This window comes from Lagenorhynchus albirostris, chromosome 15 (genome assembly GCF_949774975.1).
Source record: "Lagenorhynchus albirostris chromosome 15, mLagAlb1.1, whole genome shotgun sequence".
NCBI lineage: Eukaryota > Metazoa > Chordata > Mammalia > Artiodactyla > Delphinidae > Lagenorhynchus > Lagenorhynchus albirostris.
This window is the reverse complement of record NC_083109.1, coordinates 40,099,061-40,116,967: the sequence shown is the minus strand read 5'-3', so window position 1 is coordinate 40,116,967 and position 17,907 is coordinate 40,099,061. Positions and strand designations below refer to the sequence as shown.

Here is a 17,907-nt window from a genome sequence, read left to right as displayed (position 1 = left end):
TTCAAATGTTCTGCCTCTGAAATTTCTTTTGGAGGAAGCCATTTGGAGCGTGTGATTTCTTGGATGAGCCCGAGATAGTATTTTAGGCTGGTTTTCTACCTGACCATGGGGAACACATGGTAGATGGAAAACTCTAGACCAAGGAGTTGGTAAACTTTTATGTAAAGGGTCAGAAAGTAATTATTTTAGGCTTTGTGGTTCACATATGGTCTTTTGTTATTGAAGTATAGTTGATTCACAATGTTGTGTTAATTTCAGATGCGTAGCAAAGTGATTCAGATATATATATACAGGTGTATATATATATATATATATATATAATTTTCCATTATAGGTTATTACAAGATATTGAATATAATTCCCTGTGCTATACAGTAGGTCCTTGTTGTTTATCTATTTATATATAGTAGTTTGTATCTGTTAATGCCAAATTCCTAATTTATCCCTCCCTGTTGGTAACTCTTAGTTTGCTTTCTATGTCTCCGAGTCTATTTTTGTTTTGTAAATAAGTTCATTTCACATACGGTCTTGGTTGCATATTCTTCCTCCTCTTCTCTCTCTTCTTCCTCTTCTTCCTTCTTCATAACCCTTTAAAAATGTGTGGGCCATACTGACATGGGCCGTGGTTTGATAACTACTGCTATAGACACAATTATTTTTCACCCCAATATGGCCTCTCACCAAGTTTGTAATTAGTTAAGTTTTCAAAACACTGACAATGCAGTTTAAAGTGATACTTAACTGCCAAGTTGCCCCAATTTGCTCCCTCTGGAGCAACTCTCAGGCTAACACATGGTTTTTCTATAGACGGCCATTAAGCCTCTGGTCCTGGCTTCCTTATTAGACCATGAACACCTGTCTTCATGTGTCTCTTCAAGGTACAACCCACCCCACATCAAAGGCTCAAATTAACCAGAATCCCTCCTTTAAATTAAGTACATGGTGGCATTGTCTTCTAAGTCACAGTTACTGCAATTGTGTATATGGCTCAGAAAATCCATCTTTTCATCCACTAAGCTCATTACTCGTCTCTTTTCCCAGTCCAGTCAGAATTCTTAGGAAAATAGTTGCCCTGTAGGAAGTCAATTTCTATAAGTTTTTAAATATAAACTAAAAGCTTCCCCAGACTCACAGATATAGAGAACAAATTAGTGGTTACCAGTGGGGGGGGGGCAATATAGGGGTTGAAGGGTGGTAGGTACAAACTATTGGGTATAAGCTAAGCTACAGGGATATATTGCATACAACATGCGGAATATAGCTAATATTTTGTAATAACTGTAAATGGAGTGTAACCCTTAAAAATTGTATTAAAAGATAAAACAATAAAATTAAAAAAAGCTGCCCTTTAATGTGGAGCCACACCCCTGCGTAAACCCACCTGGGCAGTTTGGACGGTCACACGTCCTAGATTCGGTTGCAGTGCACGCATAGCCACAAGACCTGGTCCGTTTCTGGTTGCCGTTCCCACAGGTGACGCTGCAAACAGACCAGAGACTCCAGTCTCCCTCACCGTCTGTGGAATCTGGAACGGAACCAGGGAGGTGGTCACCAGCCTTTGCCAAAGAGTCCCCAAATCTCCCCCATTGAACTGCCAGCCAACTGTCCATTTCTGACGTTCCCACTGTTAGAGGGGGCCAGATGCCAGCTGGAGTCAAAAGCCTATGGCTCCAGGGTTCATTTTAGGGATTAGCTTAGTAATGGCAGGAACTCTGTCTGAGGTTTTGGGCACATGGCCAGGGCCTGCCCCCTAGAAGGTGCCCAGTAAGTGCTTGTTGAGAATGTGTACGTTCACAGAGTATGGAGCCATGGAATAATATGGTAGGGATTTTCCAAAATGACCACCATCAGTTCCTTCACACACAAAGAGAGGAGTCACACAAAGGGCCCCCAAAACACTACACATGGGAATGAAGCCTTCCTGGACCTTCCAGGCACTTCTCAGTGGACAGCTGATGCCATTGGCAGTAGAAGAGATGCCCAGTGGGGCCCCACCTGAACTCCTAAGCCACAGAATCATGAGAAATAATACACTATTGATGTTTTAGTCACCAAATTTTGGAATGGTTTGTTATGCAGCAGTAGATAACTGATACATAATGGTAAAGCTAGAAATGGTCCTTGAGGTCATCACTCAACATCCATTCAACAAATACTGAGCCCCTATTATGTGCCAGGCACAAATCAGTGTATGTGAAATATATCATTAAATAAAGCTTTCAAAGATCTCTGCCCTGTGGTACTAATATTTTTGTGAGAAGATTCAGACAATAATCAATAAACACAAAAAAATGAGTAAATTATACAATATATCAGAAATCGATGAGTGGTATGGAAAAAGGAGAAGTGGACCAGACTAGGGGGGCCTGGGAATGTGAGAGCCGTGAGAGAGGTTGGTATGTTATCTAGACTAACTTCCTCTTTTTAAAAGTAAGGAAACTAAGTCCTGGAGTGCTTGGGTGACCCATTCAAGGCCATAAGGGTAAGAGGAAGGAAAGCTTGGGCCCTGGTGCTAAATCCTTGATCTCTAAAGCTTGACCTTTTCTGCAGCAACTCCCCTCTGAACTACATTTTCCTGCTTTGTCCAAATCTTCCTCCAGACTTGGGGCCTCTGCCAGGGCCAAGCACAGAGCCCCAGACATGTGCATCACAGGGAAGGGGTCCGCTCTGCTCAGAACAGGTCGCGGTGATTGTTATTACTTAGGTCTGGCAAGAATGCAGTCCACACATGTTTCTACCTGAAACTTGGGCCCCGTGCCAGGCTCCCAGCCTGTCGTTTACAGGGTGATCACTCTGAACGCCACTCAGGCAAACCCAGGGCCGCCAAGTCTCAGCCCATCATGCAAAGTTGGTGGGGGGATTCCTGGTCCTCTTTCCTAACCCAGAGCCAAGAGTCTGCTCACACCTCACCTGCTCCCAGGGGCCCCATCCATTTCTCCCCACTTCCCCAAAGGGAGTTTTCCAAACTTTGATTTCTTTCTAAGACATGGTTTTCCAACCACAGGGACAAGCAGCTGTTTGAAACTACTGCCTCGTGTGAGGGAGGTGGGCCTGCTTCTCCCCATCAGCTGCCTCCGTCTCTCCCATCTCCTCCTGGGCATCAACGCAGTGGAACTGGACAGACCGCTGAGGAGGGGGCCATGGCTACTCCCTCCCAGACCTCTTGGTAAACTCTCCGAGAACATGAGGGATGTGCCTGGAACAATCACAGGATAGCACTCCTGTCAGCCAGTGTAGCCATGTGTAGCGGGTTATACGCACACGTGAACACACTCAGAGCCTCCTGTGTGAATCACCCGTACCAGATTTTGTTAAAGGGAACAACCACCACACCAAAAAGTCTCCAGTAAAGATGGTACTGTTCTTAGACTCATAAGAAGGGGGCAGTGGGTCAGTCGGAAAAAGCTGATTAAATCACACAGGTAGAGTCCCTGTCACCTGTGGGGTGGGTATTGGCCTAAGACATGATCCAATGATGCCAGGAGGTGTCCTGCTTGGCTCAGTAGAAGCAACAGGGCCTCAACTATCTAGAAATTTCTGGCGACCTTTCCCCCCGGTGCAATAATTTTGGGAAATATCGTCCCTGAACTTTGAGATTTTAGCATTAAACACACCATTTTGGAATCTCTGCCGGAGGTAATGTCTTGTTTTGGTTTCTTGGATCTGAATTACTGAATGCTAATACTGTGTCTGATGATGTGAAAAATGACTTCCGTAATTCTTCTCCCTGTATCCACCCCCTTGGTTACTACCTTTTCACACCAACCCCAGTCTGGGCCATGTGACTTGCTCTGGCCAATGAGAAAATAGCAAATATAATGCAAACAGAGGCTAGAAAAGTGCTTGTGCATTAGGGCTTGCCTTCTCACTGTAGAGAAGGCTTCCACCACCAAAACCTCAGTCTTCCACGCTAGCCTGGACTAGCGTCCTGGAGGGTGAGGGACCAGAAGGAGAGAGGCCCAGATATCATCCCAGCACCCCCCGCTGTCCAGCTGGGACCCCATCATTGTGAACGAATCCATGCTAAACCATGCAGCCCCAGCGAAGCCAGCCCTGGGCAGAACAGCAGTCCAGACGATCTGCAGACTCTTGAGAGAGAAGACATTTGTTCTTTCAAGCCACTAAATTTTAGGGGCGGTTTCTAAAGCAGCAAAAGCTAACTGTCACAAATACACTGTAACCACCCTCCCTATGCTATGCTCTCTGGATGGCTAGCAGACCCTGGAACCATGACAGATTTATCACTTCACTAAGTGGCTGTCTCCATGTCTTTATTTATTTATTAATTTTTTTTTCTTTTGAAAGATCCAAATCACATTTAATGAGATTAAAAACGACTAAACCTGAGGTTTATTATTTTTTTTTAATGGATAGGATTAATGGCAGATTCAACACGGCCAAAAAAAAAAAAAAGATTGGTAAACTTTAAGACATAACGATAGAAACTATCCAAAATGAAACGGGGAGAAAAAGATGGATTAAAATGAACAGAGCATTGATGAATTGTGGAAGAACCTAAAGCTTCAAATACACATGTAATTATAGTCCCCAAAGTGGGAGGGCAGGGGTGGAAGTGGGGGTAATAGAAAAAATATTTGAAGAAATAATGGCCCCAAATTTCCCCAATATAATGGAAACTGTAGACCCACAGATCCAAGAAATGCAACAAACCCCTAGCACAAGAAACATGGAAAAGACCACACCAAGGCCATGTCTTTATTTTAAATGCTCACAAAGTCATTTATTTTCCAAACATTTTAAAATACTGGTCCCCCAACGTTAGGTACAGAACATGTATACAGCCACACGGCTGATCATTTCTATTGGGATAGCAACGAAGTGAAACAACCTCTTGGGGGAAAGTGGGCACGTCAGCCCTTTCTCTGGAAGTGTCTGTGGCATACAGCCCCTGACAAATACCCCATCCAAGCCCCTGCTCGTGGGGATTTCTATTTGTTTAATGTGTTTGCGGGAGAGAAAGGGAATTTCTGACTGGGGGACAAAGCTTTGAGGGCAGTATTCCTTTCTGCTATAATAAAATAAGCCTGTTCTCATTGGCTCACCTACCAGGGCATCACTCAGAGCAGAAGATGAACTTGAGCAGCAGTAGTTACAAAGATGACAACAAAGACAGCAGAAAACAGTCCCTGTGAACATTTCCGTGGTGCTTGGACAGACCCTATCTGTGACATCAAAGAGCTTTGTGAGGGCAGAGAACAACCCACAGGGCAGTGGGCTGAGGGCCGGGTTACAGGGATGTTTGAAATTTCAAAGTGGTCATTATATACTTTCAGGGCACTACAGTTCTGTGGGCCAGTTATAGTGTTTGGGCAACTGAAGTGACTTGGGTCTTGGCTCGGCCACTGGAAAGCCTCTACCCTAATCCTAGATGATAGTGGCTGCCAGTTATTGAGGGCCTGTCCTTAACCAGCTCCTCTGTCAACACACCCTGATTGAACTCCTATAACAATCCTGCAAGGTAGGTAGAAACACTCTCCTTTTATGGATAAGGAAACTGAGGCTCAGAGAGGTTAAGGTACTTGATTAAGGTCACACAGCTCAAACTTGGCAGAGCTGGGAGTAGATCTGAGATCTGCCCACTCTGGCCATATCCTGTTCTATACCCTGACATTCCAGCAACTTTGATTCCGGCCCCAGCAGCCCTTCCTTAAGATACTCACTTATGTGTCCATAATTTAACGTTACAAAGAAAAACCCTTGCAAAAAATCACTGTGGGATCTTTTAAAATAAGACCATGACCCATCAGAGAATTGCAAAGGACTGAGTCCCAGCCCACACTAAGCCGTGTCCATCTGATTTCATTATGCAGGTTATTCAGAGCAATCTGGGGAATGGTATACTACCATCTGAAAGAAAAATATTTATTTGGACTCTTTCTTTGCCCTGGATGATACCTTAAGTATCTCAAACACATACGGTCCAAAGTTGAGCAGACTCAATCACAAATTCGGTCTAACTATCTTCTGTTGTGTATTTTATAATTTATTCTACAGATGCTGTTATGTTCTACTTATTCATCTAGGATTTTTTGAAATACTCTTTGGCGACAGACATTTACATTCTTATTAAAAATCCTACCTTCAAATATTTGAGATAGACATCTTCCACTAAGCCCAGTTCCTGTGGCAGTTGTACCTGGTCTCAGACGAGGCAGCCAGTCCTCAGGTTCAGTGACGCGCCCTGCTTTGCCACTGCATGGACCTCACCTTCCTGGGCTGTATATTCTCTCCTTGTGTCCTCCACAGCACCCGACACAGGGATAAATACTTAGAAATTGCTCTATACTTTCTTGTTGATTGAAATAAAAGAGGACTTAGCTCATCTGATGCTGTAAAGAATTCTGGAAATCACATGTTCCCTGTGAGTCAGACTGACAAGCAGTAATTATTCATCCATGTTGCAAATGCTACTGAGTTACTGTAGCGTGTAAGCTACACACCTATGGTCTTGCTTCTAAAAGTGTGGTCCGGGGGCCAGCAGTGTCAGCTTCACCAGGGCTCCTGGCCCTTTCTGGCATCTACGGCTTCAGAAGCTGCCTTTACCAAGAGCCCCAGGTGATTTGTGTGCACATAAAAGTCTGAGAAGCACTGCTTTAGAGGTATGATAAGGGACAAGATTTTCTTTGTAAAGTAGCCATCCTGATGTCTAGTCTAATGACGGTGACGTTACTAAAAGAAACTCTAAAATCATCAAAGATGGGAGTTTCCCCACGACCCAGGGATGCTGTAAGATCCAGATGCAGGGCACTCACTCCCCAGGTATTATAGATCTAGAAAGCTGGGGTGAAGGTGGCTCTGGTAGCCACAGTAACTGCCCCAGCAGAAGCAAATTCTACCCTCAAGACTGAAGTGGAGGGAGTATTCTTAATGTTCATACATTTGGCAGAATATAATCTGTAAAAGCTTTAGATGAAAAAGTTGTTTCTAAGTAGTGGTCTCCAAACTTTAGTAAGCATGAGAATCACCTGGTGACCTTGGTTGAAAAAAGAAACAAACAAAGAAGCCAAGAAAGACCCCAGGTCTCACTCCTGCATATTCTGGTTCAGTAGAAGGACAGCAGTGACCCTTGACCTGGACTGCACATTGGAGTCACCCACAGAGCTTTAAAAAACACTGATGCTTGGGCCCCACCCCCAGAGATCCCAAGTCAATTGATCTAGAGAGAAGTCCAGCCATCGGGATTTTAAAAAAATTGCTTAGGTGCGTATGAGCAACCGTACTAAGAAACACTGGTGCTTTGGCCCCCACTGTTCCAGATCAGAGCCTGCTGGAGGGCTTGTTCAAACAGATTTTGGAGACCCACCCCAGAGAGTCTGATTCAGCAGGCCTGGAGTGGGGTCTGAAAATTTGCATTTCTATCATGGTCTTGGGTGATGCTGATCAACTGGCTTGGGAGCCACACCTGGAAAACCATTGGTATATAGGGAAGGGGCTGGGGCCCAGGATGGGTGTTAAATTTTAACAGGCAAAGGAGGGATTCTGAGGTCCAGGGTCTGAGCCCCAGTCAGAGAGACCTTGTTCCATGTGGTTTGGGCAGACAGGTTCAGCTTTAGTCCTGAGCCCAGGTTCAGTTCCACCCTGACCTTTTCCTCCCATTCCTATCTTCCAATCTAACTGTCCCATTTCTAAATACACTTTACTGTCCTAAAAGATGTGCTATTTATTTATTTTTCCAGAGAGGCAGAATAACATAGTAGTTAAGAGGACAGACTCTGGACCCAGACTGTCTGAGATGGATCCTAGGTCTTGACCCTTGAGGTCAAAGTTGTTTAACTTCTCCAGGCTTCCGTTTCCCCATCTGTAAAATGGGTCCCTGCCTCAGTGAGCTGATTAAATGAGCTAATCTGTGAGAGCGGCTATGAAGAGGAACTGTGAAAGGCAGGTGCTGTAGAAAGGTTGGCTACTGTTCCCAATCCTTTGTCTTGGAAAATAAATTGGACTTCTGGGAAAGGAGAAGGTTTTACGAGCCTCCTGATTGGGTGGGGTCTGGGAGCTCTCTTTCTGCTCCCCTAGCATTTGATGTATATCTCTGCTGTGGCACCCTTTGCTCTATCAGTTAACTTTTCTCCTTTTGTCCATAGATAGGTGAGATGCTCTTTAGGGAAGGACTGTGTCTTAATCATTTTTGGATTCCCAGAACCTAGCACAGTGATGGGCATAAGACGTGTTCAATGTCAGTTGAACAACTAAATGATGTGGCTGGGAAAAAAATGGTCTTACTCTTTTGGAAGTTGCCTAGGATCATCTATTAGCAGGTAGAAACGACTCTCCAATATACAACTGGTCTTTCTGCTGAAAAATGGGGGTAAGGGTGAGAATGCAAATGGTGCTAGACAAGTCATCCTCATAGAGTGTTCGCTTAAGTCTGCTGAGGCTGAACCACAAGAACATCACGATGGTGGATGCATTTGTAAGATATCAAATACTCTTATTATAACACAAGGTACACTGCCTGATTCCTCCTGAAGCCTGGCCAGATGCTTTCTGAATCTATTTCCTCTTCATCTAGGACACACAAAAACCATTTCCCAGCCTCCCTTGCATCTGCGTGGGGCCATATGATGAGGTCTTGCTGATAGAATTTGAGCAGACGTGATGTGTGTCATCTCCAGGCTGAGGGGGTTAAGAAAGTGTGTGCCTTTTCTAGGCTCTAGCTCTCTACTGTCTTCCAGCCAGATGCAGCGTATCCAGTGGATAATTTGCAGGCCCTCACAGCTGGTGGAGCTTCAAGATGGAAGGAGCCTGGGTCCCTGAATGACTGAGTGGAGCAGAATTCCCCCGACCCTGTCTCCCATCCCAGCTTAAGTGAGAAACGAACTTTCATGATTTTAAGTCATTGAACTTAGAAATTGCTTGTTATCTCAACTATCCTACTCTAAAAGCAGGGGAAACTATAAGTCCCAATTTGGGGTCTTGAGATTTATTGGTGGGGAGGCCTCGCTTTGACAACTCGTGACATACATGTCCATGAGGGTTTCCAAGGGCCACTCCACTGCCTACGGTAAACATAACACAGTTGCCTGGTCAAAGGAGACAGCGGGGTACATCTCTTTTACTAAGTTGATTTTTAGTATGAATTTTTACAGTCAAACATATGAGGAAGTGAACTTGGTGATTCTGTCATTTTGGAAAAAAAGAAAAGAAAATTTTTGGGAAAAAGAAGGCAGAACCTCTAAGACCCCTAACTGAAAAAAAAAAAAATTCTCTCCTAGGATAATTGGTATTATTTTAAAATTATAGTCTTTCCAGAAAAATGTGGCTTTGGGGGCCTCTTGGGGCTTCTGTGGACAGAGCGGACAGAGTCTGTATGAGGTCTGCCTCATTGAAGACCCAAAGCCACACACGGTAAACGGGGTTTTGTTTGGCTCCACGTCCGCTGGGCCTCATCGTCTCATTTATTCTCCGCACCAATTTTATATTACTGGGTGGTAGACTCACCATATTCTGGCTGTTCTTTGGATTCAAAAGTCCGGTGGCCTGGGGCCGGACGGTCCCACCCCCCAGGGGGGTTGAGGAAGTTGCTGTCGTCTGAGGTACTGTCGTACTTGTAGTCCTGGTCCCCGCCGTTGGCCCTTGCCAAGGACAAGGACCTCTGCCACCAGGCCCGCCAGTCGGGGGATGGGACTGACCAGCTGGGCTTATTCTCCGGATGCTGATCTTTATCTGCTTCAGAGTCAGGACCGTCCACCACCTCTATGGTGACCTGAAGAATTCAGAACAGGCCAGGGTCAATGAGGAGTCAACAGCCTCTAAGCCGGGTGACCCTTGGAAGACAGTCTGAGAGAACGGAGGGAAATGTGCGTCCCTCACAAAGGAAAGCTGAGGCCGCACGGTGACACAGAATGGAAGACCTCCAGGGACGCCCAAAGGAACGGACGCACACGGGCCTCGGGTTGGGAGGAAGCAATGCATCCCTAGGGTCCCTGATTTACTGACGACTGTGTTGCTGGGAAGCCTTTAATTCAAGGAGTAAACATGTACCCTGTATGTTCTTGAAGTGGCACAAGAATAATTATAATAAAACTGAACACTTACTGAGTACTAACTCTGCACCAGGGACTGTTTTAAAGGCTCTACACGTATTAATTTATTTAATCCTCAGAACAGCCTTATAAGGTTGGTTCTATCGATTGGCCCTCGTGGCTGCTGATCTCCAAAGATGTCCCCGGCAATTCCTCCCATTCTGGTATGTGTGTGCCACACCTCTCATCAAGAGGTGGAGTTTGTTTCCCCTCCCTTTCAGTCTGGGCTGGCCTTGTGACTCACTGTATCCAGTAGAATGTGTTAGGTGTGACAATGTGACAAGCCTTACGAGGTCTTGCAATTTCCATTTTCATTCTCTTGGCATGTTCCTACCATTATGTACAGAAGCCCAGCCTAGACCGCTGCTCACAGAGCCACATAGAGGAGGACAAAGAGTCCTCTCAGTCACTGGCCAGCTCTGAGGCCCCGGTCTTGTGTGTGGGGTCATTTTGGATCCTCCAGGCCCCGTTGGGTCACCCTAGCTGATACCACGTGGAACAGAGATGAGCTCTCCTGGCTGAGCCCTGCCCAAACTCCTGACCCACGGGACCGTGAGCAATCCAGCGGTGGTGGCTTTAAGCTATTAAGTTTTGGGATGGTTGCTAGACAGCTTTTTATAGACAGGGAAACTCGCACACAGAGAAGTTGACAACTTGCCTAAGGTCACAGAGCTAGTAACTGGCAGCCATGGGTAGTCTAGCTCCAGAGCCCACGCTCTTACCGACTTTGCCATACTGCCTCTCAAAAAGTCAGTCACCGAGGTAGTGTCCCCTCCTGTGACCAAGTGAGCAAAGAGGCCACTGATGCTGGTGGGGGCTGGATGCCACAAGTCGTGTAGAGATGTGAGCACAAGGTCCTCAAGGTCCAGGATGTCACAGCTTGAGTTTCACTCATCCCTAGTCCAGACCCAGCACACACTCCTTAACCGATCCTCAGGGTCAGAGCAGATAGTTCCAGAGTCAAGGTCAGAACTTGCTCTTGGATTTATGGAGCCTAGTTTGGAAGTCACGGGGCTGAAGGAATGCAGCTTCTTGGCTTCGAGAGACAATCAACATAGAGAAACGTGTTTAAAAAACATAATAAAAGACTCTTTGGGTTCCTTTGGCCATCGCATAGCTCTTGCAACACCCCCTGGATGAGTTATGTGCAAATGAATCAGAAACATGCGCTCCAAGTAATCAGCGCAAGATGTACTGGGCAGATGCTTTTCCAGTTTTGCCCTAACTGGACATCTGAGAGATTTGCTGACATACTCTGCCACATTGCACCAGGTCGTGCCAATCCCTGAGACAAACAGACCCTTCCTTTTGTCTTAGGAATTGGAAGGTTTGAATTCTACTTGCTTTGACATTTTAAAGAAGTTGCCCAGCTCATGGCGGGCCTGGGCTGTGGCCTTGTGTGGTCCAGACACAAAGTTAAGGGTGTGGCCTTCCATCCCAGATTATACTTGGGCTGTGGCAGGCCGAGTGCATCTCTTCCTCTGGTGTGGGATGCCTAGAAGGGCACCACTGGCTTGCTTCCATGCCACCACCATCACCCCAGTCTCATAAGCATCCCTTGCGTATTTGTAAATAATTATGGGACGTTTAGTAATCCCCGAAAAGGAAAAAAGAAAAGAAAGAATCACAGCATTTGCCTTGTATCATTGCTGTTTGCTGAAGGGATGGTTGTTGGAAAGGGACGAGGACCTGGACCCACACGCAACGCTGTAAGGGCAACGCAAGAAATACACAGCTGGGCTGTGCAGACCTGAGCTGGGCAGTGACACGGTGATGCCGAGCCTTTGACGACAACCTTTCTCCTCTGCAGTCCAGGCCCCCTGTGCCTGCAGACAGAACAACTGAGCCGCAACAATCGTCTGCGAGGCTATTAAGGGTTTTGGAGGGGAGAAGCCGCCAAGAGTCAGGCAAGCCTGCAATTATGGTAATGAAATCAGACTCTGGGTAGGAGATAAGGGGGAATGGGCTGGACAGTTTTGGTATTCCATTTGTATCCAGACTGGAGTCAAAGGGATTGCCTAAACAAAACGTGCCCTGCAATTTCTCCAAGCTGGGAATCAAAACAATTTCATGTTTTAAGCTATTACCGTCAATATGATTTTTTTCCCCCCGCAAACTACTGCTCAGATCCAAACAAAATAGATTTGTTGCCTTGGCCAGGCAATGAGTAGCAAAATATGAATTTACTCCAAAAACTATATTGATGACTAAATCTCATCAGTTTAGAGGTTTCTTTTTCCCCTTTCATTTTTAGCCACTGCTCCAACTGAATTAAAAAATAAAACACACACACACACACACACGCAAAATAAAAAACACACAAACCTTAGGATCCACCCTTCCCTGCAGTTAAGAATATGGAAACCTCATACAGACATCAAATGAAGAAATGTAATCTTGAGCCTGAAATTTCATAGGCATCCAATTAAAAAGACTTAATGAGCACGATCATGACTTCTCGAATGGTGCGGATTAGTTTTATGTTTCCTGTTGCTCTTATTATATTTACATGTTCTTTAGCATCAAAGAATCTGTTCCTAAAAATGTCTTGAACAATAATAAGTGTGATGAGCTGAAGGTGTGGTAGTGAGCACAGCAGATTTCCAAGCTGATAGATCTTACCATCTTTTTGCATCCTTAATAGACAGAATTGAAGCATCTCTAGTACATTGGTTTCTTCTGGACTTTTCTATACCATGAATCAAGATAGTAAAAGAAAGAGAACTTTTCCAAAAGACCCAACTCCAACTTCTGGCAGAATCTTGTCAGCTCTAAGAAAGAGAGTCTAGAATAGGTGCCAATTCGGAGAATTCCATCCACAATTAGTAAAGGAGGATAAAATCCTGTGTAATATTACCTGTTTCTTTCTTTCTCTTGAGAGTTTAAACATTTATTAGAAATAAACTCTTTACTCTTGCTCTGAAAAGCACTTTCCACTGGGAAACTAACACATTTCTTAGTTTAACTGATAATAAACTAATGACACTGGGAATACAGAAGCCTTGACTTTCTGAACTCAGGAGAATCTTCTAGAAGCTTCTAACTTGGTCCTCTAAGCCTTAAGAGCTATGGTGACTAGGCAGATTTGGGTTCGTATTTATTTCCCAGAGAGGAAAATGAGGCCTGGGAGGTGAAATGATTCCTCAAAAGCATAGAGCATCCGGGGACAGGGCGACAGTCTCCAGCAAAGGGTTAGACCCCCGACTATGCACCCCTTCTTCCTTGACAATTGCCAAAGAAAGAACACAAAGGACTAAGTAGATATATAATCCCTCCCTCTCAGACCCACTGATGCTTTAAAAACAACTCTGGCAGCTCCAGTAAGTGTGGTTAATGCTTTGAGATTTGCAGCGTGCTCGTTCAAATATCATTGCTTGTTCTACACAAGTTAAACCCACATTTCAGGCATAGAAACTGGCCTAGAGAATTCACGTTCCTGAGGCGAACAGCAAGGAAGGTGGAGAGCTGGACTCAAAACTCCTGATTCTTAATTATTTTATACGTTTCCTCCGTCATCTTCATGCTCACTGACATCACCAACCAGCATCCACCAGTCTGGGGAATCTTCCCATATTCCTGTCTCTGTGCTGAGGGCTTCGCGTGGATGATTTCATTTAATCCTCACAATAGCCCTACTCCTACAGAGTATTGTACTGCAGAGGTACGACTCACAGGTTGTGTTATCATTCCCATTGTACAGACAAGGAAATTGAGGCATAGAGAGGTCGAGTAACCTGCATGCAGTCATAGAGGCCAAGCCTGGTCAACAAAACTGTAGTACCAGAGCCCAAGGGCAGGTTGGTGGACTCTAGCTCATGACAGGGACTGCAGGGCCCCCATAAGAATCTGAACAATACCGGCTTGTCCCCTGGAGTGTGTGGGCCCATCTCTTGGGCACAGAGATTTCTTGGTTCTTACTTGGCCAGGCCTGCCATTCCAAAAGGATTTTAGGAAAAACGGAGGAGGGGAAATCAGAAGTAGAAGCACGTACAACACCTGCGGCCCTGGCCAACTCATCTGATTGTATCAAGAGGTCTACGGCCATGTAAATAAGTCTGTGCGAGGGGAAAAAAAAGGCCTTTAGATGACTATTTTTGTGTCTCCCTCAATGGAAGAAAAGAAATAAATACATTGGTTGAAATGAATACAGATCTCAGATTGACCCAGAAAAGAGAACTATTTGGTGGTGAATAGCCACTGCGGTCATGAATTGATGCAGTGTGCCTAATAATGAGTTTATTTTAGAGATTTTTGTCTTTGCTATCTGACCATCAGCTGCAGACCAGAAACTTCGCCAAGGATACCGAAGTTCAAGTTGAACTTCTCCTGGGAGATTGACTTTCTTTCCTGAGTGATTTATTTATTTATTTATTCGTTGCCAAAACCCCAACTTCTAGTTTTGTTTTAAATTTAATATGGAGATTGGGTTCAGGAGTTTGAGGCTATTTCTTTCTCTCTTGTGCATTGTTTTTTTTTTTTTTTTTTCTTTCCCCTCACTCACTTCCACAGCCTGAAGCCAGTCTTAAAATGGAGAGCCCAATCCACTTGGGACAGAGGCCACCTGGCTTCAGGGGTTTAAAAAAAAAAAAAAAAAAAGCTCTAAAAAGCTGGGCTTTTGAAAGGATTTCCCTTCCTAAAAGTCAAGAGGCCCAAGAGCTCAGTATTGTCACTTTGGAAAGGTGTGGGCGGTTTGGCAGGGGGGCACAGCAGACCCCAGCCTTGGAGCGTGGGAAATGCTTGCAGACACAGGGGGGCTGGGGGGAGGTTCAGAGAGATGGGTATCAGATTCCTGGGTAGCTCCCGGCTCCAGTGAGGGCTGCCTAAGTGGGGGTGAGGGGCAGGTTGCCAGGGGATGGGGGGAGACCAGGCCAGGGGCCCCGGCAGCGGAAGCCGACCCACTGATATGCCTTCACCTGTTTTCAGTCCGCTCCCCAGGGAGAGACAATGCTTGGACGGCCCGGGGTGACCGGTGGGACTGTCTGCTTGGCTGAATCGGCCCTGTGTCAAACCAGTGGATTTCAACAAAAGACCAGAGCTCTGAGGAAGGGGCGAGGGCTGACAACGTGAAAACCATCACCCCTTTTAGAAAGCACCTCATCTTTTAAAGGACCACCGGGGAGCTGGTTTACTCAAGTGCAGTGGGGCATGAGGCTACAGCGGCCAGTGCTGCGTGTGTGTGCGTGTGTGTGTGTGTGCGTGTGTGCGTGTGTGTGTGTGTGTGAGTTTGCGTGTATGTACGTGCCCTCACACACACTCACACTCAGACCTAGGGCTGGGGCTCCCAGGGGTAGCAGCTGAGTCAGTCTTTCTTTGAGCATCTTTCTGAGTCAGTAACACTCCCCTTTCATAATCTTCCAGAAAGAGAAAGGACAGGAATGCAGTTCAGCGTTCCATCATCAGATCAATAAAACATAGGCTGCCCTACCCCACCCCGCCGACTGCCTGCGGAAGGTTAACAGACACAGGGCTTGTGCAAGGCAGAAATTGGATGAACCAACTGGCCGGCGGGCAACAGGACAGCACTGGCCTGGTCTTTGATTCTGATGGCATCTGGGTTGAAGCCTCATTCGTTTCGGGTCCATTTTGCCAGAAACCCTGATATTTGGAGCTACGGGGAAACCTACACTCTTGAGAGGTATAGTGATTCCTTCTGTCCAAAGGGTAACTCAAGAAACATATAGGGACCTCATAGGAGTCGCCTGGTCCCCTTCCCGCCTTGTGCTCCGAAGCATCCCTTTCTGAAGCAGCTCCTGGAGGCAAACTTCTTGTATGTGCTGGGGCGGTGCTGAGACAGAGTGAAGACAACGTGGGGATTCCTTTGCACCTGTTAGAAGTCTATACACACAGGTGACTGTGGGCTCAGAGGGGACAAGGATGAACGATTTCCTTTTGTCCCATCTCCGCTGCCATCCTTGTGACGGCACAAGGGGAAGCTGCGTTTTATAAAAGTCCAAGAGGCTTTGTTGGAGAGTCTCAAGTGTGGTGATCTCATAACTCATCCTCCACTTATCCTCTGTTCCCTTGTCTCACTTTATAGTTCTCTCCACACCCATAAACTCCAACCACCCTCTCATCCCTCAGGAAGCCCAGCGGAACTGTTCCAAAGCACTCTTCACTTCGCGTCTGGCTAGACAACACAGCTTATTCTGATGAAAAATGTATTGCGAGCTCGGGGGTTTTACTGAGCTCAGGCACAAAGCCATCGCTTCATGGCTGCCCTTTTCTTTTTGTGGAAAAGTCATTTGGGTTCCCCAGATCTGAGGATCCCAACCACTTTTGCCCCACTGTTCTTCCCTGACAGTCAGGTTAATGTTTTAAAAAGGCCCAAGTGGGGTCTGAGGACTTCCTGATGGATGGATTTATCTGGTAGAGAGAAAGGGGATTCTGAGAAATTTTGTTAGAAATTCGGTTCTAGGTGGAGCTCCATGCGCTTAGTAAATTTCTAATGAGGAGACTGCAGCCTTCCAGTCCCCTGCATCCAGGTCTTTTCTTGTAAGTTTATATTAGTAACTCTTAAATCGATTATATTAATAGCTCAGTCCTCAGCATTAAGCCCCACAGCGACATTTCCCATCTCTGAAAAAAAAAATGCAAGCTACAGCAAACCTAAAATTGTTGTGGACATGATCTAAGCATCCTTGGGATAAGGGTGGTTTAGTCCTAGAACCGTAAAATCTATCAACAAGGAAAAATCACTTCCTGTCAATGAAGGCGTGATGGGGAGCCTCTTTGAGCAACAGTAAGGAGATGTCTGTACCTTTTTTTGCCAGTCTGCACCTCCCCCAAGTGGATCCTTTGTTCTTTATCAGAGAGCCATGTGGCCAGTTCCCGGAGAGAGGGCAGTGGATCAAAAGGCCTGTTTTCCCCATTAATCAATTAGAACAGTCCAAGACCTATTGGAAATATTAATTGGTCCATGCAGTGATTTCGGCACATGGGTTGTCAAAGAGTGACCTCCGAAACATCTTTCACTTATGTACCCTCAACGCTGCCCTGCCCTAATCTTCCCAAATATCCCATCTATTCAGGTCTGTCCTCCATGGAACTCAGCGCTTTTTCTGCCTCTGTCTCCACAATCCTTCTGGCACTGTCTTGGGTGGTAGCTGGGATCGTTACACCTACGTCATTTCCTGGAGGGAGAACACCTTGCATTTCTTAACTTCCCAGAAGCTAACACGGCATTGAGGTGCATTCTCAGGGACATTCAGTAGTCATAACAACACTGGTGTTAGGAGCAAAACAACTCTGGCCAAGGAAATCTGATCTAAAAGCGTGTCACACAGACAGCGTTAGTCTTGCGAGAGAGACCACTAACCTAATTATGGATCAATTGTTCCAAGGTCAGGTTCAGGAACTTTCTGCCATGGAAGCTAATTGGAATTTGATGCAGAGAAAGAATAAGGACAAGCTGCCCTTCCTCCGATGAAAAGAGTTGAGGATAAACTTAAAAGTATGGAGGCAGGCACCTGAGGACTCGGGCTGCACAGGGCCAGGCTGCCCAGGGGGATGAGCTGCCCTCGGACGCCATGGGTACCGTCTCTGGGAAGAAACAGTGGGAGGCACAAGCAAAATTCAAAATGAGGAGTTTGTTTTTGAAACATGAAATGGAAGGGTGAGTATTCTTGGGAGCCTGAGAGACTGGATTTGAGCCCCAACTACTGTTTACTAGCCATGTGGCCTTGGGCAAACCAAATGGGAACTTCCTGGGAGTCAGTTGCATTATTGATAATATTGGAGGAATGACGTGGGCTCCAAAAGAGTATTGAGAGAGTCAAATCGGATCCACCTTTACTCTGTAAAGTAAATTGTGCTATTTCAGTGCAGATGAGAGTTCTTATTTTCAGTTCCAGGTACCTCTTTCCTA

At 45.8% G+C, this 17,907-nt stretch overlaps 1 protein-coding gene across 1 annotated transcript in view; it reads right to left on the bottom strand.

Moving 5' to 3' along the window:
• The window catches only part of ISM1 (isthmin 1), an 86,530-nt gene that overhangs the window by 8,970 nt on the left and 59,653 nt on the right, over positions 1 to 17,907 (bottom strand). Inside the window, exons 3-4 of the mRNA XM_060124267.1 lie at positions 9,460 to 9,724; positions 1,382 to 1,525 (exon numbers count right to left, since the gene is read on the bottom strand). Coding sequence (XP_059980250.1) covers positions 1,382 to 1,525; positions 9,460 to 9,724 — 409 coding nt within the window. The remainder of the gene's footprint in view (positions 1 to 1,381; positions 1,526 to 9,459; positions 9,725 to 17,907) is intronic.